The 26,742-nt window shown below is 38.1% G+C and overlaps 1 protein-coding gene across 2 annotated transcripts in view; it reads right to left on the reverse strand.

Moving 5' to 3' along the window:
• Positions 1–1,831: 1,831 nt before the first annotated feature.
• The window catches only part of LOC107035902 (POU domain, class 6, transcription factor 1), a 163,577-nt gene continuing 138,666 nt past the window's right edge, over positions 1,832–26,742 (reverse strand). Inside the window, exons 3-13 of one of the 2 annotated variants that reach the window (XM_015253543.1) lie at positions 15,715–15,877; positions 14,631–14,786; positions 14,362–14,553; positions 11,166–11,324; positions 10,795–11,054; positions 10,437–10,653; positions 8,581–8,761; positions 7,996–8,049; positions 6,971–7,054; positions 4,588–4,724; positions 1,832–3,981 (exon numbers count right to left, since the gene is read on the reverse strand). In XM_015253543.1, coding sequence (XP_015109029.1) covers positions 3,857–3,981; positions 4,588–4,724; positions 6,971–7,054; positions 7,996–8,049; positions 8,581–8,761; positions 10,437–10,653; positions 10,795–11,054; positions 11,166–11,324; positions 14,362–14,553; positions 14,631–14,786; positions 15,715–15,877 — 1,728 coding nt within the window. In that variant the 3' untranslated portion in view covers positions 1,832–3,856. The remainder of the gene's footprint in view (positions 3,982–4,587; positions 4,725–6,970; positions 7,055–7,995; positions 8,050–8,580; positions 8,762–10,436; positions 10,654–10,794; positions 11,055–11,165; positions 11,325–14,361; positions 14,554–14,630; positions 14,787–15,714; positions 15,878–26,742) is intronic. The other variant, XM_029125927.1, reaches the window with a different exon arrangement.

Below are 26,742 nucleotides of genomic sequence, written 5' to 3' on the forward strand. Positions count from 1 at the left end.
CACACTCGTGAACATTCTGTCTCACTCGTATCGAAATATACTATTCTGGTGAATACGAGTTTGCAGCCCGAGCCGAAGGTGAGGGTTGCAATCATATGAGCTAAAAAAGTTTTTTAGGCCGTATGTCGAATGATGTTTTTTGTCATAACGGCTGCAAGCAGCGTAAAGCGCTACCGTACGGCCGGAATTACGAAAATACAGTTCTCTCCACGGGAGGAAAAATGAAGAACACCCATGCGCTTACTTCATCCGGTAGTAATAGGCCTTTTCATTTTGGAAATCTAGGGTAAATGTTTATTCCGTTCATGAAACTGAAGAATATCCGGAAACATAATGCAAAATTTCGATAAATATTGTTATTTAAGATGGTATACTGAAGATTGAACCCTGAAAATTAATGATTTGTACGTAAATTCGGTAAAAAAAAGTCCGAAACTCATAGAGGAATTGACATCGAAAAAAAGTGTCCGAAAATTTAGTGACTGTTATTTTCTACACATGAACACGACACCTCCATTTTTCCTCCCTGCGTTGGAGAAATAGGGGAGGGTGGGGCAAAACGGCCCCCCTTCAATTGTCAATAACTTGTGAATGACATTGTGAAAATTCCCAGTTTCAACTTCATTTTGAAGATAATTTTTCATTCTTCAAAACGAGCTCTAACTCTTCCCAATCGGATTATTGAATCGGAAAATATTGACGATTGAAGCGGGACCGTTTTATCCCATCCTCCCCTTCTGTATCGTGTTTTCCGAGGTAATCTTTTCATTTTTCATGTGTAAACATCTCAGGCGTCCGGATCTGGAGTAATTCAGTAGATCATAGACTAAATATTACGTAACACTAAGAGGGTGAACTGCGCAACTCAATGTTGGGGCCTCCGTAAGATGTCGCCAACAGCCAGGAATGCATAACCCTATGCACAAGCGTCAATGAGATGTTTGCAGGTAAATTTCGAGCTCTTGAAAAGGGCTCACCTGGTTATTTTTCAAAAGTTCGGTTCAAACTCATGTCGATCAAGCGATAGTGATGAATCTGGATTCAATACAGTTTCCAACTTTCCTTTCATCCTTTTGTCATACTTTATCCCTTGAATCGAAATCATCACAACCATTTTTGGCGAATGATTTTAAATAGAATTTGCTCTCGGTAGACTTTTACCACTTACTGATGACTTGCGACCGTGCGATCTAACCATTTAAAGTCTTTGATCATCATCGCAGCCCCCATATACCCCAACCGGGTCGAAGGGATGTAAAATAACGATTAAAAAAAGAGAAAGAAATACGATATTTACGCTTTGACCGGACGATATCCTTGAAATTTTTGAGCTTATGAATACTACTTTTGCGTGTATGGGACGGGGGCGGGCAATGTCCAGGTAGCTGAGCTACTGCAATAAAACTAATTCGTAAGGGATTAAGTTTACAACCCTTTCACTTATAAGGGGCCCATACTACAGGACACTGCATGTGAATTATGTCTAAATTGTCATAATTACTCACGTCACCTATGGAAAAGGGCAGAAATTAACTCTAGTACCTAATATATATATATTTTCATAAAATGTAGTAGGAACTTTGGTTTCGCCGGTCAATGTTTCCAAACAGTTTTCTCTCAGGTTCATCGAGACAATTGAGTAAATGATGCGACGAGACCTTCTCTTTATTGATCGTATTCATTATTTATTTCAACAGTTCATTAATTTCTTCAGTTTAATATCTATTTACAACAGTTGATTGGATAAATTTCGCTGAAAACTGTTACGAAACATTAGCCCGTGGATCGATTTCCCTAGGAATGTGACACTCATTGAATACAATTTCACAAATTTTGCTTGTTTTTTTTAATACTCGTGTTAATATCCTTATAATAATAGCTACAAGATATTAATTTTCATTTTTCCGAAGAAAATACACATGTTTCTTCATTCTACAATTTTTTTTTGTTGCCTCGCAATTTTTCCAACTCCCTCACTTTTTTTTCATAACAAAATTTAATAACCGGAATATCTTTGTACAAACTTTTTTTTTTCTTAATTTTCCCCTCTTCTTTATGAAAAAGATAAGATAATCCCTTTTAGTTTACCTCTGCCGAGACTATAATTTTGAATTTTGTAACTCATCAGCTCTTCCATGTTTTTTCTTTTTATTATTTTATAATACAACTACGGTAATCAAAACGCATCGCTCATTCATTTTGCATTCTAAATATGAATCTTAAATACCTGCATATGCGCTCTTAACCCCTCATATTAATCATATTTTATCGTACTTTAATATTTCCATGTGTTGTGTTGTTTTCCTAGCTATTTGATAGCTATCATATAGAATTTATATTTATATTTCATATTTATATATTTATATATTAAAGGTACTTTAATATTACAATGCCTACAATTTCAATTAATACATAATGTATGTACAAAAATCTCCATATTCGCAATAAGAAAAAAAATATGAATGATTAAACATAAAATGTGATCTATCTTGTTCGGCATCATTACATTAATTAACATGTAGCACAATTTTAGGAGTACCATATTTGTTTTTATCAGACTGTATTCTATATCATGTAGAAATTCCTTCTTTCACATTGAATAAAAATTCTATACATTTTAATCCACGAAATAGAAAAAAAATGCATGAGCATAAACATTAAAAATTCAGACTTGAATCTTCATAATTTAACCGAGAGAATAAACATATAATGAAGTTGAATAATGGGATGAAACAATTAAAATTATAATCGTATACTTTGAATTATGGCAGAGTATTCCGGACTAGCATCGCAGAAATATGAATAATATTACTAAAAATTGTCTTTGTTCATTTCTTATTTCTTCTTCAAATGACAAACTCGTGGAGACAGTAAATTAAAGGAAACAATTGCTATAATAAGTAGTTATTACTTTCACAGAAGTTATTGCGCTTTATCTTAACTATAATTCTGCATTCTCTTTTAATCAATTCAGAATACTTAAATATTTTTTGTTATGTTGGCGTAATTCTAGAGAGTCTTTGAGCCTGGTGACACGACGGTCAATCGGACGAACAAATTAGCCGGACGTAAACATTGTTGGTTTAATTGAATAGTTGGATTATTTCGTCACTGAATTAATGTACTGTTCTCTGACAATTTCATCTCAATTCTCCTCTTGTCTGTCTTTTGAGGGGATACACTACTGAGCTTTAAAGGTTGACATGAATTTCCAAATATTGGGACCTTCCAAAGCGAAAAATCAATTTATGAATATTCCTGTTATAATCGTTGATCCTATATGGGTCAAAGATATTTCAAAAGCCTCACGGATATCATTTTTTAATTGCAGAACACTCAAAACCCAGTGGTGTATCCCGTTAATATCGATTCTGATAATTTGTGTTTACAAATGTGAATGAACATTTCGAGGAAACATCAACGATTATCGTCCGCTGTCCTTCGCATTATTATTCTTCTGTTTACTATGTCTATCATATGAATCACAAGTCTTTAAGACAGTAAACAATATCTATTTACACATAATACACGCCGTATACGTTACAATCACAATTCTCGTAGAATTTTATTATTACATTGTTTTATGGTTCTCTGGGGGGTTTTTCATCAGGCAATCTCAGAATGTAAAGAAGTGATGGAATCGTTCAGACATATTTAGCCTGTTATGTCTTGTGCCACAGCCCTCGATTCGCAGAGGAACGAGTGATTATTGTTCTGGTTAGTTTATTCATCCATTTGTTCTTTGTTGATTTGCTCGTAATCTCTGTTAATCGAAAACTTGAGGATTCTTTTAAAAATAATTCCAGTCTAGGTGAGGCGTTTATGTTTGTTTCTCAGTTTGGCTAGGGGAATGAATTCAGCCCACTGTTTTCGACATCAATCGAACCGTGTTCTTCAGGGCCTGCCGTTTGTTGCAGAACCAGATTCTTATGACTTCTCTCTCGTAACCGAGCTGAGATGCTAAGTTCGTTATTTCATTACCTGAAATTGAAGATAATTTTTTTGAGAATCTTGCAATCGTTGAATAGTGAAAATTATATATTTGTTCCTGATGACGCTGCAACTAGCGAAAGATTCGACAGCAGAAGATTTGTCTTAGGCGAATCTAGGGGTGCACAAATGTTTTTAAGTAATGTAACTCGACACTTAAATATCCCTTAAATTGAATTTTCCGCTGACGAATATTCTGCTAGTTACAGCTTCATTTTTTCCTCGCGTTTTTCTATAGTTGACAGACCGTCTATAGATGTTCATTTTTCTACACAATTTATTCCGAGGTTATTTACTTTCATGTGGATTACTGGGCATGAAGTCTCCAAGTTTGCTTCCAAAGACAAATGCAACAGGAGAAATAAAAAAAAATCGTGTAAAATATTCATAAAAAACAATTTATAATCGTTTTCTCCAAAAAATGTTTGGGAAGTAGACTAAAAAACCTAAAAAATCTTCTCGGTCTATTCTATAAACTCTAAAGAGGATTTCCCCCAGAGAAAATTGTCCGAATCTCTTGGATATCTTAAACATTTTCCTCTCGATTTATTCATCATCGGGATAACGACATGATGAATTGAAATATATTATTCTTACCAGTTGGATGTGTATTTTTATCAAAATGTGAGTTTAGTAGTTCCAGAGCCTGGGGTGTGAAGGACGTGCGTCGTTTTCGCTTTTTACTCGGCTCAACACCTATGAAGTCCGTCAGGTTATTGGTCCCGGCTTTGTACCTGTAATCAAACACACTACTCTCACTCAAATTCTGGCTCTCTCTCTCCCCCGATTGCTCGATTTTTATTCAATAAAATCCTTCCCCAGTGTTGAATTAACTTGGATCAATCAATGAGTCCACAGAAAGAATGGACAATGTTACATGAATTTCTCTCTATGAGCGTGAGCGAATGCGTATAAAACGGTTCTGTAGGGGGATTCCCAGTGATTGCTACGGGGATTCCCTGGAAAGGGCAATTTATATCAATTCCCACGAATGAAAGAGTCTCATAATTCATTACTTGAAAATTTTTTTCTTCATTTTAATTCATTTCAACCTGTCAAAAACGTTGCCACATATAGATTGATTGATAATAGATTGTTTGCGCAAATTAAATGCCTAATAATTCGTGATTTTTTATTTTTTTATTGATTTCGAATGCGATCAACTCATATACTAATTTTTCAAAATAAAATTATCGAAATCAAACATGCATTTCCATTCTTTTTTCCTGATAAAGGACCAAAATTTATATGAAATACTCCTCAATAAAAAAAATTTCCTGAAATTTTTCCATCTTAAAAATAAATTGTTGTAGATAAAAGAATACATGTCAAAATATTCTGCATATAATAACTATTACATATTTTTTTACCCGGAAAAAAGCCCAGAATATCCAAGGAATCTCTAAAAATTGTTGAATAGAACCCAACGATGAAAGAAATGCAAAAAGTGAGTAAAATGAAAAAAATTAAACATGTGGACGTTAAAAGGTAGTGAATACAACGACAAACGACAGTGGTGGAAACAGTGGGTTGAGGCTAAGGTGGCGCGGTATGGGCTACATCAGAAACCTGATTTTAATTAGTCCACAGTTTAATTACTCGACAGATAAATTGTACACGTGCACCGCATAAACGACCGGCCTTTCATCGTTGTTTTTTTCCCCGTGAAATTGTGAGAATGGCGGGACTTGTAACTACTTACGACTTGAGAAACTAAACTGAATGCTATTACTCCATAGTTTTTACCAATCTCAGTCATTTTCTAGAATGAATAATCAACGAAATCAATCAGCATAAACCAATTAATTGAGGAGAAAATATTGACAGACACTTTTATTACGGAATCAATCTGTCATGAAACAGACTAATGTCTTCTGCCGCGAGGGAAATAATCAATAAAAATTACGTATATTTTCCGTAATTTCGGAGCGAAATGTGGTTGTAGGAAATTTTACGGAACTGTCACGGAATTTTTCCAGAGCGTTCCGTAATCGGTGAGCGAATTGTGAGTTCCGTAATTTTTACTGAACATTTCTCTCCGTGTGATATTTTCTCCTCTGCCTCTGAAGAGATTTACACTACAAACCCAAGCTAATTAAAATTTTCGTTGTTGCTGACTGATAAAAAATCGATTCGACAATTAATTCTCAAACTTTAATAGATCCGCATGACTAACGAATTAAGAAATGAATGAACCAGCGTGACTGGAAATGCGAGAGGTGCATATATGCGGCACCGCAGTTGTACATACAGAGGAGAGGAGGGTCAGGGGAGGAAGAATGGACTTGTGAGAATGCGCGGTATTGGGGATATACCACCACCACTAGCGCGATAGCTCCGAGCTAAACACGAAAACGTCCAACACCTCTCTCGAACTCAAACCCCACCCCCATCTTTGTAGCAATATCCACGGTTAAAAGCCATAACCAACCCCGGGATCGTGATCGCACCATAATGATTCTCATTCTTTTTATTTTTCAAACTCTCTCATTTTCTTCACATTTTTTCCCTAGCTAATTCCTTCCTTACGCTAATTAACATTCCATGGATTCATTTGACGCGAATACGCAATTAATCAGATAAATTCAATTAGTGAATTACCAATTAGGACGCACGTGGTCGTACGCAGAAAATGTTATAGGGTTATTTGTGAATGTGTTCGGTAGGTGGAAGAGAGGCGGGGAGATCCTGTTGCATGACTGCGTGAACTAATCGCGTGACCTCGAAATTAGCGGCAAAGAACGGGATTATGGATAGAGTCGAATGGTAATTAATATCGATTGTTTATTTAGTTTCACTGTCACAGTTTTGATTGTACGGAGGAAAAAAATAGTCAAATATCGGATTTACAGTCACTTGACTACGACGGAGAGAAATTCGAAGGATAATTATCTTTTGTTTGTTTCCCCAGAAGAATCAACGACTACCTTCACCCTTTGATTACCAAAATTTTCCAAAAAGATTGATTAATGTAACTCACCTCTCTTCAGCCTCTTTCATCCACCTCGCAAGTACTGGCTTAATTTTCTGGGCGCTCTTGGGGGTGATATCCAATTTTTCAAACCTAAATCAAAAGACACTGTTACTTCCAATCACTCAATCAACTAAAGACCCATCAACGCTTCTCGAATTATCAAACTCAATCATAATTAACGTAAAATATACGAAAGGTTGAACTGGGTCATCATTGATTCACCGTCTTGTGCCAAGAAGAACGAATTCAAGGCCACCGACTAACAAAGGAGCAGTAAGAAGCATGCATCTTGAATTATGGGTGTATGAAACAAACAAATAACAGGACATTGACAATGCGTGCATGCGTGTAGGTCTTTATCTTTCCTCTTGGTGATGCCGCGTATGATGTTGCCAACGATACAATTATTTCTTTCAGATCAAACTATTATTCGGGAACAATTAGTTCAAGATAAACATCAGTGAGAGATGATTTTTAAATTATCTATTGAATTATTCGATTGAAATTTGACAATTGTGTCGGACCGCGAGTTGGCGACACCATGCCCAAGCTTGCCAATGCCCTGGCTCGATGACAAATATATAATATATATGAATAACAAGATAGTAGAGAAAATAGTGATAGATAATACAGAATTAATATAATACCAAGAACGAAATGGTTTTTTTTCTTTCATGAAAAACCCCGGACTTGTTAATTTTATTATCGATAGAAGTGCTCCTTCTTCGAATATCAAATATTTTTAACAACTTCGGAGTTTGATCAGAAAAGAGAAGGAAACTGTACTGCAGGTATACCCAAATAATTCCCTTCGCTCTATAAAAATATAAAATCGACCGATGAATCGATCACCATCGATCAAATTAGGAAATCATTTTGGGCTTCTCCTGGGGTCGAATCAATCTGTTACACTTTATCTGGATATAACTGCAGAGTTCGACTGAATAAACTCGATTGAAAAAAAAAAAACTCAATTTTGTTTCCTTTTAAAAACTGGTAAGTAAATTAAGTAGCATGAGGGGTGAACGTACATAGCTTGCTGCTGAGAGGCAATCTGCGAGGCGTACATCTGGGTAGCCAGGGCACTGGGGAACAATCACCAATGCTTAAGTTAGTCGAATTATCAACGAATAATAATACTAATTTGCTTATCGTTGCAATTGTGAAAACCAGTGTTGCCATAGTAGGAATTGATTATTTCTTCTCGACCAGAACATTCAGCGAGCGATGAAAAAAAGGTCTTCATCAAATATTGTGAAAATATTTAATGAAATTTACTCCATCCCCTTCGGCCTCTCAATCAATAATAAATTGAATCAAGCCCTGCTTTGGCGTACAATGGCGTCAATATATAAATCCTGAACTTTGACTCCTATTCTCGGTACTCATTCTGATATGAACAATAAAGCCGGATTCTTTCTTCCTTTTTAATTTGCAGTTAGTTATTCACTTGGATCAAATCTTCATCGCGACTAATTTCAATTTCCATGCCATTTCCAGTGACCTGGCACACTAAACTCTGACATTTGTATGAGAATTCTACTCTTATCACAAGATAACATAATTATTATGGTTTTTCATTATTGAAGAATAGGTGTTGATTGCTGTTCGCTCACCTGCATATAGCACTTTGACTGTAGGCAGGTCCCTCGGTGACGCTGAGCGACTGGCCTACTTGGGTTTGCGTCAGGCCGAGGGATAATCGACGAATTTTGAAGGCCTTCGCAAATTCCTTTATCTCATCGAGGTTGATACCATCTACAACATTATTCGTAGCTTCGTTGATTGTCGGTTGATCTATGAAATAATAGAAAAAAAAACAGGATTGTATCAAAGCTGAAGCTGGACATAATCAGGGATTTGTTTGGATAATCTAGCCAGCCATAATTTCTCATGAATCACTATTAATCAACCTCATTCCTTCGAGATATTCAAGAAATCCTGCGAATGTATTTCATTAAACTAGGTCTCCGAACATTCAGAAGATCATTCTAATCGCCGGTAATGGGATTACCAGACCTTCACATTTGTCCAATCATCTTATCCCCATTACAATATTCTCCTCAACGGTGGTCTGTTCGTCGGCATCGTTATAAAGTCAGAAAACTTGCATTGCAAACGATTTCCCTCGTAAATCTGTCAATTTAGTGTGTGTTAGCATCGTACTGAGGTACCACGCAATCCTTGCCCCACCGAGAGTCCGATCGCAATAAACAACACCTCGAGTTACGGTAATGCCTTTACGTACCGCGAATGGATGCGCCGATGAAGACAAATTCAGTTATTCTTGGGGGGAAAATCTTTTCGAAATGCTTCTCCGCAAATGATTCGCAGAAAATAACGGTGATACAATTCACTCAACCATTGGTAATCTACTATTGATTGTGCTTCGGAGCACGGAGATATATTGAATCAGGACAGATGTTAGCGGTGACTTATCTAGTTACGTCGAGGATTCCGAATATCTAAAGGTAGTGGTGTAGAACATTGATTTTATGGTAGATTAAGTTTTGCGGTATAGGGATTAGATAAAGAGGGGTTTGAATAACTGATTAATTTTGGACATCTGTTGGGGGGTCTGTTCCTGAGTAGTGGTTATGCACACAGAGAAAAAGTGACATAATATGACAAAAATAATTTCTTCAGTGGAGAACATCGCAGGCATATTCTACCAATTCATGGTAGGTTTCATTGGAGGATGATGCGGAATGAAAAAAATTATAAAATATTCTTCAAGAGACAAAGGAAGTTTGAGAGAAGAAAAAGATGTTATTGCTGTCTTCAAACTCACTGCAATTGAGAGCAAGTGACGGTTATGTTTTAGAAATATCAGAAGGTTCTCGTATAGATTTTGTGGTCATTTAATATGAAAGTCTCTGATCTATGATTCACTGAATCGGAGATTTAGTATTTTTAGTAATTTTCTCATCTTTTGACACGAAACAAACGATTTCTTGAGGCAAGAAATTATCACTTCATCGCCAAGTGTTCACGTTCAAGTCATGAACATTTCACAGGATTCTTACACAGTCTGACTCATTATGCGGACTTCTTATCCCAAGCGTTCTATCCTTAAAAGATGAGATTTTTGACGCAAGAAATTGGTTTTGCGATATTATGTCAATATTTCTCTCAGTGGATAAAGTGTATGTCCCAGTAGCTGAACGGCTGATTCATGGATTGACGATTTTTCGTAATAATGAGACATTTTCTATTGAAAATGGTAATGTGAACTTCACTTCACACTTTATAAATTCCTTCATTTCAATCTTTTCCGTAAACTTTGCAAATTTCCCATCTATGAGAACTATCACTACAATCAACCTCTATCCATGTGTCAACTTCCAACCCAACTTGTAGGTTCATATACCGGAACATCTACCTCATCTGCTCGAATACTCTCTCAGAAACCGTAATTCCCGTTTGCTATCTTTGAAAATGATCGCCTCAAATAATAGAATGCTTGAATTACTTGGAGAATCACTGAGTAGATCATCATCATCATCCTTCGGACTGTGCATGCTGCCTGGTGACGCCTTGACCCCCGTGCTCCCCGGCCCGTGCGTCGTAGTAATCGTAATCTCTCCATTACTAGCGGCCAGTCTATTAAGAGCAGACGCTGCCGAAACTGCAGGTCCATTGAGAGGTGACGAAGCATCCGGTCGTTCTCTGTGATGCTTCTCCGAAGACTGCAGACAAGACAGTGCAAATCAATGGGCAAATCCCTCCTCGGGAATTTCAGAGAGAAAAACAATTCAGAACGAAATAATCAAAAATGTGAGATGTCAGGTGCCCCGAAGCATCGGCAAATTGTGACATTTTGATCGTACCTGGTAGTGGTTGAGGTGGGAGGTATGTCGATGGCTATGCTGTTGCTGTTGCGGTGAGGTGGTGAGAAGTGGCTGTTGCGATGCCTGAGCTGCTTGGACCGCTTGGGCAGCTTGTGCCTGGGCTGCCTGTGCGGCTTGAAGAAGCTGTTGTGGTTGCATGGCATTCAGTAGCTGCTGACTTGCAGAACTGTTACTCAATAGGTGTGGGAGAGCCGCGGGATTCAGACCCAATCCCGTTGCCAAATTTTGACTCGTTGGCACTGGAGAGTCATCGATAAAACCATTAAAAATTCATCGTCTCACAGGAATACGATCGCCCAAAATGAGCTTTCTCAATTGTTCGTTGCTGATTTTATAGAAGGATAACTCACCATTGGTCGATGTATTCATCATAGTTTGAGGCTGTGCAATTGACTGTAGATTAGCTAATGTCGTTGATACAACTTGTCCATTACTCAGCGCCAAATTAACCATTTGATTATTCGTCACATGGCTAACTGGAATGGTGAGTATCGTTTGCGTTGCAATACCTAAACAACATAAAGTAAAACGACATTAATCCCAACCCAAACCAACAAATTAATACGATGACACGGGCCTCAGAGGATTTCCATTAAATGTTATATCGTACTACTTCAACGTACGAAATCCGAGTAAGGGTTTTGAAGCTGTTGGAGTCTCATAGAGGGATTATTAAGCAACCCATAGGGCAGGTTACTCGTGCAGAGGCCAGTGTAGTTGGCAAACTATTATCGTCATCTTGGGCGTATATGAGGAAGTGCGGAGTGAGAAGGAGAACAGAAGGATAGGGGGAAGGGGGGGGGGAGGGAGATGGCTATACTGGCCCTACCAAGTACTGAGGGCGGGAGACGGGGAAGTAGATGGCCCAGGCGTTACAGAGAGGACTGAGCTGCCTAATCATACTTAGAATAGTTTCGGGATTACCTCCAGTTTCACTAATCTGATTACCCCCCTACATGCCGCTTAATATGATTACTGATCTTGAGTATCCCTGTGTATGTACCTATAATGGCATGAGCAAATCCCCATCAAAATCGTCAAAATATAGAAACCATTGATGGATCAGTGGACATTAATTGTTTATTCTGTTTAAATGTCAGGAGCTGAGCCGCGAGATCTTATTAATGCGAGGATTATCTTATTGATGAGTGATTTCCGGAGGAATTTCCTCAGCTGTGAAGAAGAGGCTGTTGGCATTTGTTCATTCTTGTCATTAACGTCAGTTATGAAGTATTTTATTGAATTTGTATTCGTAACTTTGATTACTAGATTTTCCTCAATTCTATCAGTTCTAAGTGGGAGAGAATTTGTCAGAGTAAAGATACAGTTGATAGGTCTGTGTACATACTATAGAAAACTATAGCATTTAATCAATTTAATCAATCACAGCTTATATTACTGTCCTTCGGGATTGTCATCGACATCTGATCCGAGTATTTTATTAATCTTTTATTGGTAACGGATAACTCATATCCCTCGATATCGTTTCAAAGCAGGTAATAAAGTATCGAAATGAAGCGTTAATTGGGTGATATGAAAGGCCGCATATAGATGGCATAGGATAGCATAAATAAGATGGCTAATGATTCGACAGGATACCGAAAACATAAGCAACCAGTCCCTCATTAAATCTCAACTTCTATTCATTCATCACTCTCACTCTATATTATAGATTGACGAATCAGCAGACATCAATGCTTGATTTTAGTTGAATGTCATGAATGGAGTCAAAGGATCCTATTATATTTGGATCACCTGAATTACAGCAAAGCTGTATTGACATTTCTTCCTAAAATTGTGGCATTCGACTACGGCATTCTACCAATTACATCGACAATTACTGTTGTTTATTAAAGCTATTGCACGAATAGTCGAGTATTCGATTAAATCTATATTGGTGACTGATAACTCAATTTTCCTCCATATCAGTTCAAAGTAGATAATAAATTATCGAAATGAAGCGACAATCGGGGAAGATAATAGAATGAATATAAATGGATGAACTGGCGTAAGCAAGATGACGATTGTACCGGCAGGATACCAAAAACGTAAGCAACCAGTCCTTTATTAACTCGATCTCTATTCATTCATTAATTCAGTGGACATGAATGCTTGATTTTAGCTGAATGTCACGAATGGAGTCAAAGGATATTATTATATTCGAATTACCTAAGCTACAACGAAGCTCTATTGACGTTTCTTCCCAAAATCGTAGCACTCGACAACGGCATTCTACCAATTATTGTACATCTAAAATTACTGTTGTTTGCTAATGCCATTGCGTCACTATCCGAGTATTTTATTAATCCGTATTGGTAACTTTGATAACTCAATTTCCCTCAATTATATCAGTTCAAGGCAGGGCAGAATGGATGTACGAAACTTTGACAAAAATCAAGTTACTGCTGAATTCACTCGAAATCGATATAATAATGGTTCCGAATCCTCGAGCTATTGCCGTGTCCAAATATTGGGAATAGCAATTGGAGGGAGTGGTCAAGGACGTTGGTAGAGAAATGAAGCGGAGGGAGGGGGGGGGGGGACAAGATAGAACAGAGAATGGGAGGGAGGAAGATATCGTTGAGGGTTTTGGAGAAGAGGTAAGAGTGTAGTAGTGAGACGTTAATTATACATTGAAATTAGTTGCAGAGTTTGCCCTCCGTTTTGCCCTAGCAGTTCTGGGAAGGGGGAGGGAGGGCTTCTAAGTACGTAGAGTGGAAACTCAGGTCCAAGCTGGCCGGTGATACTGGNGAGGGGGGGGGGGGGTACAAGATAGAACAGAGAATGGGAGGGAGGAAGATATCGTTGAGGGTTTTGGAGAAGAGGTAAGAGTGTAGTAGTGAGACGTTAATTATACATTGAAATTAGTTGCAGAGTTTGCCCTCCGTTTTGCCCTAGCAGTTCTGGGAAGGGGGAGGGAGGGCTTCTAAGTACGTAGAGTGGAAACTCAGGTCCAAGCTGGCCGGTGATACTGGTATTATATATCGAATGTGAACTCAATTGTGTAATGTTGCATAATAATCGCTTGTCGAAGCTATTATTAGGCGTTTCCAGCCCAGGAGGTGCTTTTTTCATCAATGGAAATTGGTTTATTTGATTTAGTTTCATTACGTAGCCCTAGAATCGCTGGTTTTGGTTATTCGATTGAAGGAGACGACGTTCTGTTATTAGATAATTTGGCTCTATTGGGAAATTTTGATTTTCCTTTTGCGAAAAATAGGCGAAACATCGACAATTTTGGAATTTCGATTCGTAAGGATTATACGAAATTATTAACACTTCATGTCGTAGAGAGGGGAGCATTAGAAAATGTCGATCCAGAAATTGCTCTTTTCGCCAATGTCGATTGGTTTATTTGATTTGGCGTGATTACGTCATTGCAGAATCGATGGTTTCGGTTATTTAATTGGAAATAGAGACGATGGTCTGCAATTGGATCATCTCGCTGGATTGAATTCTTCATTTGAGATATTCAATGGGTACTTTGGGTTATTGTTGCAATTGTTATTTGCAGTTTTTATTGGAGAATATTGTGGTATAACTCACCTTGAGACGTTGGGATTAATAATTGAGCACCTTGAATTCCTTGGACCAATTGACCTGATGTCAGGATGAACTGGGGCATCGCCACGGGCTGAGGTTGAGAAAGTAACTGTGGCAGTGTTGCCATTGGTGCTGAACTTGGGGGTAAGAGGTGAGAGCCTGCTGTTGTACTCGAGGGAGTTGATACGGTACCAGCTGGAGGATTATGAGTAATTGAGTCTTGCAGTTTTTGGAGATTATTCGTTTTTTGGGTGACATTTCGTGATTCTTACCTGCACTCACTGTGAGATTTAGGGGCGTGTTGATGAGCTGATTGCTGGTCAAACCTGCTGACATGCCTTGAAGTCCCGCTGCTAGCGACGCGACTTGCGGGAGGTTCTGAAGATTCGCTAGGTTTTGGAGGTTTTGGAGGGTCACCATTCCAGCCACTGATTTAAAAAACAACATAATTTCGTTGTCAGGAGATCGCATGAATTGAATAGGTTTGAAAATAAGTTGTAAATTGTCAGGATAGGTTTGTTATAGGTCCTGAAATTATCGATTACGAAAGGTTTTGATCATTTTTTCTAAATGTCTTTTACTGATATTTCTGAAATTCTCTGAAAGCAATAAAAGGTGAAATGAGAAATCGTAACTTAGTACTTTGAAAATTTCTATCAAATAATGCCTCAAATTATATTTAAAATAACTCAAGAATAATAACAAAATCAAACTACATTCACAAAATAAATCCAATTTAAAATTATATAAATCTTGAATTAAACCAAGCTATTAATCACAAAACCAAGAATGAATCTTTCAATTTCTTCCAAGTTAATAATAAATAAACAATCATCTCATATTAGTCATTAATTTTCCTGAGTGAGTTTCATTGTTTGCGCGATTGTATCGCCTGTTCGATACATGCAAGTTACTAGTAATTGTGAAATTTCAAATTGTGAAATTGTGAAATTTTAGATTTGACCGAAAATTTAATGAAATTCCACATTTTTGAGCGGCGAGAAGACGCGAATTCCCTTACTCGAAGTTTCAATAAAAACATGAATAATCAGTACTAAACTACGCCACATTTTCAATCATTCTGGACATCAATAAAAATACGTGAATTTTCCCGATTTCTATCAATTTTCATGGAATAATCGAACTAAAATATACCGTCCCACAGCATTTTGAAGTTTCAATTACGAAATTCCATGTTTTAGTGATACTATAATATGATAGAATTGGAAAATTTCAGAAAACCTTTTCTTGAAAATCTGAAAATTTATTCTAAACTTCATCCTCTCGAAGATATTCTCAAGATAATTTCACTAAGAAATAATTTGAAGTTATTTAAATAATAATTTTTTTACTCACTGGTCCCATTGAGATGTGCCTCAGCACTATGCTTCCCATGCGTCATATCCGGTGACGCACTCCTCCGTCTTCTCGAATTCTTCATATTCTCCATCAACATCTGATGCTCATGAAACGCCCCCGATGCTGGCTCTGGACTGCCAGCGCTACTTCTGTCACTCTCCTGAAACAATAACGAAAATTAATTGGATTAAATTTACAATCGATGGATTCACGACGATCAGACACTAATCCCATAATAATTCATGGATGGATTCGGATTTTCCGTAACCATGAGATGGTGCACGAGGGGCATGAATTTCCTCATTCTTGTCCGCCACCCCACGTCTCACTCCCCGAGATTATTCTAATTATAATAAATCGATGGCAAAAATAGGAAACCCAAGGAGCTTTTCTGGTGTGCAAATTACGTGAGGGAGAATGAGGGATGTTGTTAATTCCCACTGTCTCTGCGTGAATCGATAGAATTATTCCCGAAATAGCATCATTTCAACGTCTTTCTACACTCCAAGAGTTATGGACAATACGAGAGAAACAGTGAGAATAAATTTTGCGATGTGGAACTGGATTACGTGAAATTCGATGCAACAATATTTTTTCATTTTTTCTTTTTTTTTTTCAACTGCAGATAGAGTACCTGTGCCATCACTGTTGAGGAGATGGGCGGGGGAGGGGAGGGAGCTGGTTACGTTCTTATCGAGGCGCACGGTAGTAGCTGCCGTCCGGGCTTTGTTAGCAGTGACGCTCGATCGGATGAAAAAACGATAAAGCCCGGTCAATGGCTAACGAACGAAAATCGCCTCCATAGAATGCAGCCAGTTCAATTTTTTCCGCGTAAATTCGTAAACGATGTCCGGCGATATGGCGTACTGCATATTAAATGGCCGGGCCGAGGGGGATTAGCTTGCAAACGTACGGGAGTTTTTGCGAGTTTTTTTTATTCAGTCTGTCTTTTAGGGATAGAACAATTGGGGAATGTAGATGCTAGAATAACGTTTCGCTGGATATTTGGGTGATTTGGGGGCGGGGGGTTAATGATGTTGATTGTGATCTCATCATGCTGTTGAGACATAATCGGATTCAACTTGAAAGTTATGGTTTTATATTGTATTATATTACACTGTTGGAAAAATTTGACTGAATTTTTTCGGAAAAGACGTTGAATTTGATTTCAGGGGGAACAGTCAATGGAATTTCAAGTTTTTCAGAAAATTTAAGGAGCTTTAATTAAATTTGATTAAAAAAAAAAAATTAAAGCTCCTTAAATTGAATTAAATTAATTATTTTATCAAAGTCAATTAAAGCCTTAATTTTTTAGCGGCAGGAATCGAAAATTCTACAATTTACCTGAATTTTCAAGTGAAAGCGAATATTCGATTCCTTTGACATTCTTCGAATTCCAGGAATTTTGAAGGAATTTACAGAGAATTCAGAATTTCATGGAAAAAATCAAGGAAACTGTTAATTTCAGTTGAATTATTCCAAGAAAATTCAGTTCAATAGATCCTTCAATTTTAAATTGATTGAAAATTCAGCGTAATTTAATGACAGTGTCTATTCACACGTTCCACGGTAACTTTGACCGTGGATATACGGAACGTTTTCCCGTAGATTCAAGGTAATTTCTACCGTAGATATATGGGAGATCGTGGACCCTCAACTTTTACTTCTTAAATTAAATCTAGAAAATAAACTAGACACATCGAATCAATTGATAAGTGATATGGAGATAGTAGGCTAGTAAACAATTTTCTCGAATACGAATATCGGTATAGATTAACGCAAATAAAAAATGAAATAAATAACTGACTAAACGCAAATAAAAGACGAAGTGAATAGTTTGTTACATTTTATGTGAACGTTTTCTTAACGATATTCATATTTGTCTAATGGGACAGTTTGATAATTTTTCCAACTTTTTTCTCCATGCACACTGTGAGAAAAACGAAGTAGTTCTCAAACAAGTCTTGTTTGAGCCAACAAAATCGTTAGTTGAAAATTACCAAAAAAATAATTGTTTCAAATATTGGGCTCAAGAGGCGGATCATTCATACAAGACGGTGATGGCAAAAATTAATCCAAGTACCTAATATTCTCGTCTCTTCCTCAAAAAGACACATCCCAGCATCAAGACTCAGACCCCCACAACCTCCATAAACATAAGTGCAATCGTTGATCGTCGCCGTTCAAATAAAAAATGACTACCAGTCGCATAGACCACGGGTCATCTCGTTAATGCAAAAAACGAAATCCGATGCCGATGGGTGTAAAAAAAATGCCCAGCTCTCCCCCCGTTGTCCTCCGCGAAATGGCCGAGAGAAAGAGAGAGAGAGAGAGCTCACCGTGAGTGGGGAATATGCGGGAGGGAAGTGGGAGAACCCAGCGACAAAAGGGGTTGGGAGAGAGGCCGATGCCGTTCCAAATGTAACAATAAACATTACTTATCGGCCCAGAGCCTTTAACAATGCCCGACGTGGCCCGAGGGGCAGGGGGTGGCACTCCCCCTATAAAAACGCGGAGCTACTTCGTTGTTGCTGTTGATTTTTTTTCCATCCACCCGATTTTTCCCCCTCTCTCCACATTTTTTTTCGCAATAAAGTAATTTAACCGTTTGAGTTATGGGTAATTCTCATGGCGCAGTCGCGCCTCTGCCTCCGACCCATTGATTAGTATTAATGACTTAGCTGCACTCATTTTACCCGAATAAAAGTAATTGGATTTGGTTTTCCAAACTCTATCTCGCTCGGTGCCATGCTGGGTTACAATGCTTTGACTCTGGTGGGTTTTTTTACTCACCCCTGTTACCTCTGCAGCCCCTCCCGCCCCACCCCCATGGACTCACACTGAAAAATCCTGACTCGCGTGGAAAAATACATTAATATCCGTTTGGCGCCTAATAAACGATACTCGTGCGTATCTCAGACTAATGGCTGTATTCCTAAATCTGGTAATTTGTGATTTTTGCTGGTGTTTTTTTTTCTCCTGGATCGGTAATGTGGGGGTACATTGCACTGCACTCTCGGTGGGATTTGCTTCATTTGAATTGAGTAAATGGGGCTTTGTTTTTTTCACGGAAGAGTGAAAATATTTAATTTTGTGAAATTTAGTTTCACTGGAGTTGAAATTCTGTCGCATACGTTTTTTCATTATTCACCACCTACACACGGAGAAAATATTCAATAAAAATTACGTATCTTTTCCGTAATTCCGGAGCGAAATGTGGTTGTAGGCAATTTTACGGAACTGTCACGGACTTTTTCCGGAGCGTTCCGTAATTTTTCTCTGAATCTCCTGTGAAAAATTACGATACCGTCACTTAAATTTTCTGAGTCGATTCCGTAGTCGGTGAGTGAATTGTGAGTTCCGTAATTTTTACTGAACATTTCTCTCCGTGCATTGATAGAAAATAGTATATTTCATCACTAGGCCGAAAAAAACTTTTCTGGCGAATATGAGTTTGCAATCATATGAGCTAGAAAAGTTTTATTCTGTACTGCATCTCACGATTTCTCGTCTGGGAATTGGTATTACATACTTCCCAAACTCGAAAACTTGAAAATCACTACAGAAAAATGTTGTTCCTGGGCTGTTGCGATGGGGTTTTTTTACTCGTGTGGTTGGCCAGTCCTCTCCTACGGCTCGGAGGCCAACGCTACACGAGTAAAAAACCCCATCGCCACAGGCCGGAAAAATACAATTTTTCCGTATGACAAACAGTATTTTTTGTCATGACGACCGTAGGCAGAGATTCACGGACGCTCCGCTCCGCGTCCGTGAAGCGCTGCCTCACGGGCGGAATGACAAAAAATTATTTTTAGAGAGATGTTCCTTTCTTGGAACAAATATTATATAGGGGAGCATGGGGCAAAATGAAACACGGGGTAAAATCTATCAGTGGGAAAATCTCGTCATCTAAAGGAGATAGCACATTTTTGAAGAGGACCTTTTTTGTAGCTTGTAAAATTCTCTAAAAAAGGTTTCCATGAAAATCGTCCCATCTCCCTTAGATCACAAGATTTTCTTGCTGTTTCATTTTGCCCCGTGTTTCATTTTGCCCCACCGTCCCCTACTATACGAGTAAAAATACTCATCCAAACAGGTGAATCCCCCAGTTGACCCGCAGGAGACGCTGCACCTGTCCGACGGTACTGATGAATTTCCACGGGTTCAGTTACTGGGAAATGGGTAACTCGCTGTATGAGACTCCAGTCAAGAGATACAGAGGGGCAGCAGGGGGCCGGAGGGTTTGCAATTATCACGTGGTCATTGCAAAGCGGTGTTATCGGGAGTAGAGAGAGCCGTGCAGACCCTAGCGCCAAGGCCGCTTTGTCTGTAAGTGTAATTAGTCGAGGAAAGAGGGCGGCGATGGCTGGCGGTTGGCGGGAAAGGGAGAAGTACATGTCCGGAGGAGTGAGGGGTGAAGAAGGATAACCGAGGTAGCTCATCCAGATCCCACCCATCCCCATTTCTCCACCTTCTCGTTCCACATCCCCGCACTGCCCCCCCCNGCCCCCCCCCCCCCGCTCACCCTTCTCTTCTGGTGCCCACCTTATTTATATGTAAATGAGCTTCATTTCACGATATTAATGTTCCACCCTGGAGTAGACCAACTTTGAAAGGGTGTGCTGGACTGCACGTGGGGGAAAGGACTGTGTCCTCACGGTCATATGTTTACAACCACTTGGAGTTTGAGCTCATTTATCTATGGATGAAGTATCAGAGAGAGTATCATGGATTAGATTCTCTTTCAGAATTTTGACGGGTTTATTTGTTCGACTCGACACTTGCAGGAAACTGTACTTTTTCAGGGGAAAAATATATACTTGATGAAAGTATATTGTATACTCGAATGGGGGATGCACAGCAAAAACGAATGTCCAAATTTCACGCACCTTTTGTAGACATTTTTCAGAGACTAGACGGAGAGAAATATTCAGTAAAAATTACGGAACAATTCACGTAATCCACAATGGGGAATCGTTTTCCGATTGCAAACTAAGATTCTACGTATTTCGTCCAGGAAAAACTATCGTAAATATTCTTCTCCCCCTGGATAACACCAGTTAACAACCTTCTCCCTCGCGTGCACACCAACTGACAACCACCCCAGCAACTAATTAACGGACAATGCCCGTTTAAGAAAACACGATCGAATATTCGTAATGGGGCCCAAGTAGTAAACCATACATATGTATAACAAAACCTTCGGCACAGGGTTAGAATAGTCTTTGACTACGTGGGCCAAAGCCAAGTATACACTACAGATAATGACCGATTTATCGCAAACGACTACAGTGTGGCAGCGGGTAGACAGACCCCCATCAAGAGCTCTCCCTCCCCCGCCGGTGCTTGCAGCTGGGTAAATTAACAACAGACAAGCCACTTGAAACATTACCGAGCTTTCCTAGCCAAGCGAGATGGTCTCGCCAAAGAGAGAAGAAAAACACCGCGACGGGGCGGGGGGGCTTGGGTTTGAGTTCACTCGTTACCGTACTCAACATAAATTAGAGCCGATAGAAAGGGTAGATTGCAGAATGCTAAACTATATAAACTGGGGACTTGTGTATGAGACGATATTTATGTGCACTGGTACCACGAACGATAGGTTCTCCTCTCTCTTTCTCTCTCTCTCTCTCTCGCTCCATCGTGCTTTGACGCAACGCTTGTGAATCATCCTCTTACCGATACTTAGAGGGATACGGAATAGTGTGAAGTGAAGCTCTTAAGTAGCATTACGTTTGATTGTTTATGGGAAAGTTGATGTGTTCCAGGGGGTAATTAATTGCATGCGTAAGCTTGCTTGTTGGTAACTAGGTTCTTCATTACTCGAAGTTTTACACGGAGAGAAATCTTGAGTAAAAATTACGGAACAATTCACATATCGGCCTTGGGGAATCGCTTTCCGGACATTTTCTGGATTTTTTTTCTCCGCACTGATAGAACGGAGTAGTTATTGTTAACGAATGGATTTTGGTTGGAAGTTAGCCTCTATTCGGTCCCACCAAATGTTCATTCGTTAATAGTTAACGAATGTATATTTGGGAAGCCTTGTTTGATTTGACTTTCGCCATTCAAGTGAACCATTCGTTAACTATTAACGAATATTCATTTGGTCATATTCAACTCGACCATTCGTTAATAGTTAACGAATCTCGGTTGGAATAAATGAATCATTCTATCAGTGCGCATACACACGGAGAGAAGTATTCAATAAAAATTACGTTTCTTTTCCGTAATTTCGGAGCGAAATGTGGTTGTAGGAAATTTTACGGAACTGTCACGGGATTTTTCCACAGCATTCCGTCATTTTTAATTCAATCTCCTGTGAAAAATTACGATATCGTCATTTGAATTTTCTGAGTCCATTCCGTAATCGGTGAGTGAACTATGAGTTCCGTAATTTTTACTGAACATTTCTCGCTGTGCATTGATCAAGATTTAAATATACTAATCGAAATTTCCAATCGATGGTGAATTAAATATTTGAAAATATCGAATTATAAATTTTCTATTCAGTAGATAATACCAAATTTCTTATAACGGATTTCCGATCATCCAAATAATCGTCAATCTTCCTAACTCAATTACTAATTAACGAATAATTCCAAAATTTTACTATTTAAATTGATGATTGCCTCAATAATTGAAAGTTAAAAGTGTTATTAACTAATTGACTACTTATTAATTTTACAGTAATTATAGTTTATGGATATGGCTATCCTTGGTTCTTATTTGGAATACTGTATGATTTCTCAATAGAAAAAGCTGTCTCAATAGAAAAATTCTTCACCCTGTATTGCATTACCATTAATCTGTATATTAAAATGAATGACCATTGGGAGGGCATTATGAATATCCAGTGCTTCAGCATTTTTCAGGAAAATGAGAAGTGGAACGAAATAAATCAGGAGTAATGAGGTAGGAGATTAATCTTAATTGCAAATACGACTGATTTGTTCTTCTTCAGTTCTGCTGCTGTTTCCGTAATGAGGGGAGATTTCAATGTGCGGGAGGGTCAGTGGCGAACCGACGATTCGAATGCCGTGTTAAATTCTTCTGATCAATATTTAATATTTTAATTTAATGCAGAAGTGAAGAGTAGCGGGTGCGGTTTCTCTACAGCTCTAGATATTTTTATCAAGTTTTAGTTTTTAATGCGAAGGTTTCTGTTGATGGATCGAATTTCAATGAATATTTTACATTTTATCAATCGAATTCATTTCGGAATTGTGCGGACAGAAATACCTCAACACAAGTTATGTTTAAGAAGTCATCTTTTACACTTTTTAAAGCGGACTCTGTTAGAAATTTCAAGTTTTAGGTAGAATTGAAGGAGATTCATGAGTTTTCAGTGAAAGTGAGACGGAAATTTCACAGCTTCATTGAATTTTAAATTGAATATAAATCTTCAGAAACTAGATAATATAATTTATCAATCTTTCTCTGATTTTTCCTGATTTTTGTGGAATAATTGAACTAAAAGATTAAGTATTTGATTAATTTTCAGATCATTCAAACCGAAAATCAATGGAATATTTGATTTTACAATGACAAGATTTCCTGAAATCTCAGTGTAAATTAAACATGATAGAAATTTCGGGAATTTGCCACGGAAAATTCAATCGAAATTTTTTAACAGCGTATGTTACGCTTGGGGATTTAAATTACGGTTCAAATCGCCATAAATTACGATTACATAAACGTAATTTACGGTTTCGTATTCGTAAATTACGATGATTCATTCCATATTTTACGTTTACTTATCCCTAATTAACGACGAAGGAAAAAATGCTATTTCAAGCGCAAAATACCATGTTTTTTGCGTAAATTACGCATAAATAAATCGTAAAAGACGCTTTGTTTGGGCGTAATTTCCCCTTTTATTTTGACCGTAAAATACGCCTTTTTGAAGCATAAATTCCGATTTCCATGGTGGAACAACAGCCACCAGACATCATATTGGCGTCAAATGTAAATTACGCGGGTCCTTGTTAAAAAAACTTCTGTTAAAAAAATTTCCTCAAAACAACTTCGCCAAAACAACCTGATGACTCAAAAAACTTTTGATGGAAAAAAAAGTGAACAACTGGAATTTCGAAAAAAAAAAAATAGCGCATCAATAACGTTTTAATCCGCGAACAAAAATACAAAAATAAAAATAAAAATGCACAGTATAAAATTCGCAAACATCGTATCCAGAGTAAACAACATCGAGTTTCGATAACGAGTGATTTGTCACAAACTCATAAGCATGAAGAAATAAATAATACGGCTATTCATAGCCACAACACAACAAAATATAGCAAATGATGAGTTATTCAAAGCACAACATTCGCAGCAATTCCTCTCAAATACTTCAGAATATTTGAGAGGGAAAGCATAATAACCGAAACGTTTTATTAACAGAAGTTCAATTTTATTAATGTTGAATTAATCAAAAATTCGCTTTCCTAAAGTTGATTTAGCCAGTTTTTTTGACGAATTCCTCTAGTCGTGCACCCAATTACGCTCAGCAAAACGGAACTCATGTTCAGATTTTTTCTTCCGCGGCTTTCGAGAGTTTATTTGTGATCAATTTAGACTCGATCCTCCTTTGAATTGTTTAGTTGCTTCAACATACAATCCCGTGAATGCAGGAGTAAATCCATACTGCCCCCTCCCCCTCCCACTCCTTGTTTAGGATGAGAATTCTTGAGTGGGAGAAACGGGGTGAATTGAACAGAGCGAGGGCGGGGGAGGGGGGGGTGAAACAAGGAATGAGACAGAGGCGCCCTGGGTTAAAAGTGGTTTGAGGATTGAGGCGAATGGTATGGGTGGAGCTGGAGTCCACGGCCGATGTATGAATATACATGACCTTACCGCCCAACCCTTACACCACAACGGAGCTCTGCTTACATTATTGTATATCTAATTCGAGGGATGGTTCTCAAATTTACGTTTCAGGGAAATACACTTGGATTTTGGGGATCTGATATGTCACACCGTAGCTATCGAAACTATTTGACAACCACTGGATGCCGGTGCGGACATTATGCAAGCAGTCTACATATTATACATTCGGACTGGGATTCAATTAAGTTTGGTTAGACCATGGTCTCCATCTCTCTATCCAACGGCTTTCCAACACCAACACCATCAAAACTGGTGGAGGTGTTACAAATCATGTACCCAGTGTATTCTGGATAACTACTTGTCCAGGGGTGCTGAACTTTCTGGGTTTGTAGTAACTTGAGAAAGAACAGGGTAACTGGTTTTGGGGGATTACCGGAGGTAAAGAACGAAAGAATTTTATTTAATAATGCATTGTGATAGAAGGGCGATAAGTGGCAGGTTGTGACGAGTGTGAACTTTGCTGCACGAGTCGAAGGCGAGTGCACCAAACACACATTAGTACATTAGAGTACAAGGGCACAAATTTCGTTTTTCGCCTTCGGCTCGGCCTGTAAACTACACATTCGTTGAAAACGAAATTTATTACCGAGTGCTCTATAATATTTTATGTCAAGTCGTGCAGAAGTCGAGTTTTGAGCAGGCTGCACGAAGCGCAGCGTGCGATAAACTCGACTTATTCCACGGCGCGACATAAACTATTTTATGTCGAGGCCAAAGTCAAAAGTGCGACAACGTTTAGGGAGGGGCGGGGTGGAGCGCGAGACGGGGGTCCAGGGGGGCGAGGCCCCCCCACTGAAGAAAAACCGAACTATCACTGAATGGAAAATGATAATTTTTCAAACCCCATAATCATATTCAAACTCCATAATCAATTTTATTTGAATGGGAAAGAACTCTCTTCTACAATTTATTGATAATTTTTTATTGAAGAAAAGCCCAACTATTCCAAAGAGAAAAGATTATTTTTGAAATACAATCATCTCATTTTTAACACAATTCACTTTATTTGAACGATAAAAAACTGTCTTCCACAACTTTCATATAGTACTTCTTTCAATTTGTTGAACATAATAAACTTTATGTTAACAAAAAATACTCTTTTATATTAACAAAAATACTCTTTGGTAACCAACGACAACGTCAACGGGACTGAAGGCCATTGCACATTGCAGCTCTCGTCATGACGTAGTGCTCGCGACGTTCTCTATTCATCAGCGGCGCTGGTGCATGCAAAACAAACCGAGAAGTCGCACTTTTGACGGAGCCGTGACATAAAGTAAATTTGGGAGGAATTTTTGAGAGAGTTAGTAACTAGAAATGTTTTATTGTAAAATATTTCATTTTTCTACACTAAGAAAAAAAATTACGTTTGCCAAGGAATCATTTTCTCAGGGGAAGCATTTATTTTTTTATATAAATCATGAAAATCGGAATTTAAGCTTCAAAAAGGCATATTTTACGGTCAAAATAAAAACGTTAATTGCGCTCAAACAAACCGTCTTGTACATATCACTAAGCGTATTTTACGCTTAAGCGAAGACATCGTAAATTATAAACTTGATATAAAAGTACTTTACGATTTGCTTATGCTTTAATTTACGAAAAACACGTCGTATTTTACGCTTGGAGGAACTTTTTTTCTTCGCCGCTAATTACGCATAACTAAACATAAAATAATGAAAAAGTCATCGTAATTTACGAATAGGAAACCGTAAATTACGTTTATGTAATCGTAATTTACCGTGATTTCAACTTGAAGTGTAAAATACACTTCAGTAAGCGTAAAAGACGACTTCTTAAGCGTAATTTACGTTTAGGTTTTTCTGCGAGTGCTACACTCGACGCTCATCGACATGATAGCGCGACAAATTCATATCTACAACAATACTTCCATTCGAGCAAGTTATCCAAATTGATGGAGGCATCAACCTGCCTGTTTTTTTAATTGATTTCCCACGGTCTCATTTGATTCACAAAAAAAAAATTCAGTTCATTCGCATATCGCGCCGTAATGACAGTAAATACCTCGCGTTGTTGCTTAATTCAATTCCATTATGATGCAGTTGAATAATTCGATTAATTAAAAATATTGGAATAATTTTCTCCACCTATTCCGCTACTGTTTCGTTTTTCACC

This window comes from Diachasma alloeum, unplaced genomic scaffold (genome assembly GCF_001412515.2).
Source record: "Diachasma alloeum isolate Michigan unplaced genomic scaffold, Dall2.0 Dall_scaffold_00201, whole genome shotgun sequence".
NCBI lineage: Eukaryota > Metazoa > Arthropoda > Insecta > Hymenoptera > Braconidae > Diachasma > Diachasma alloeum.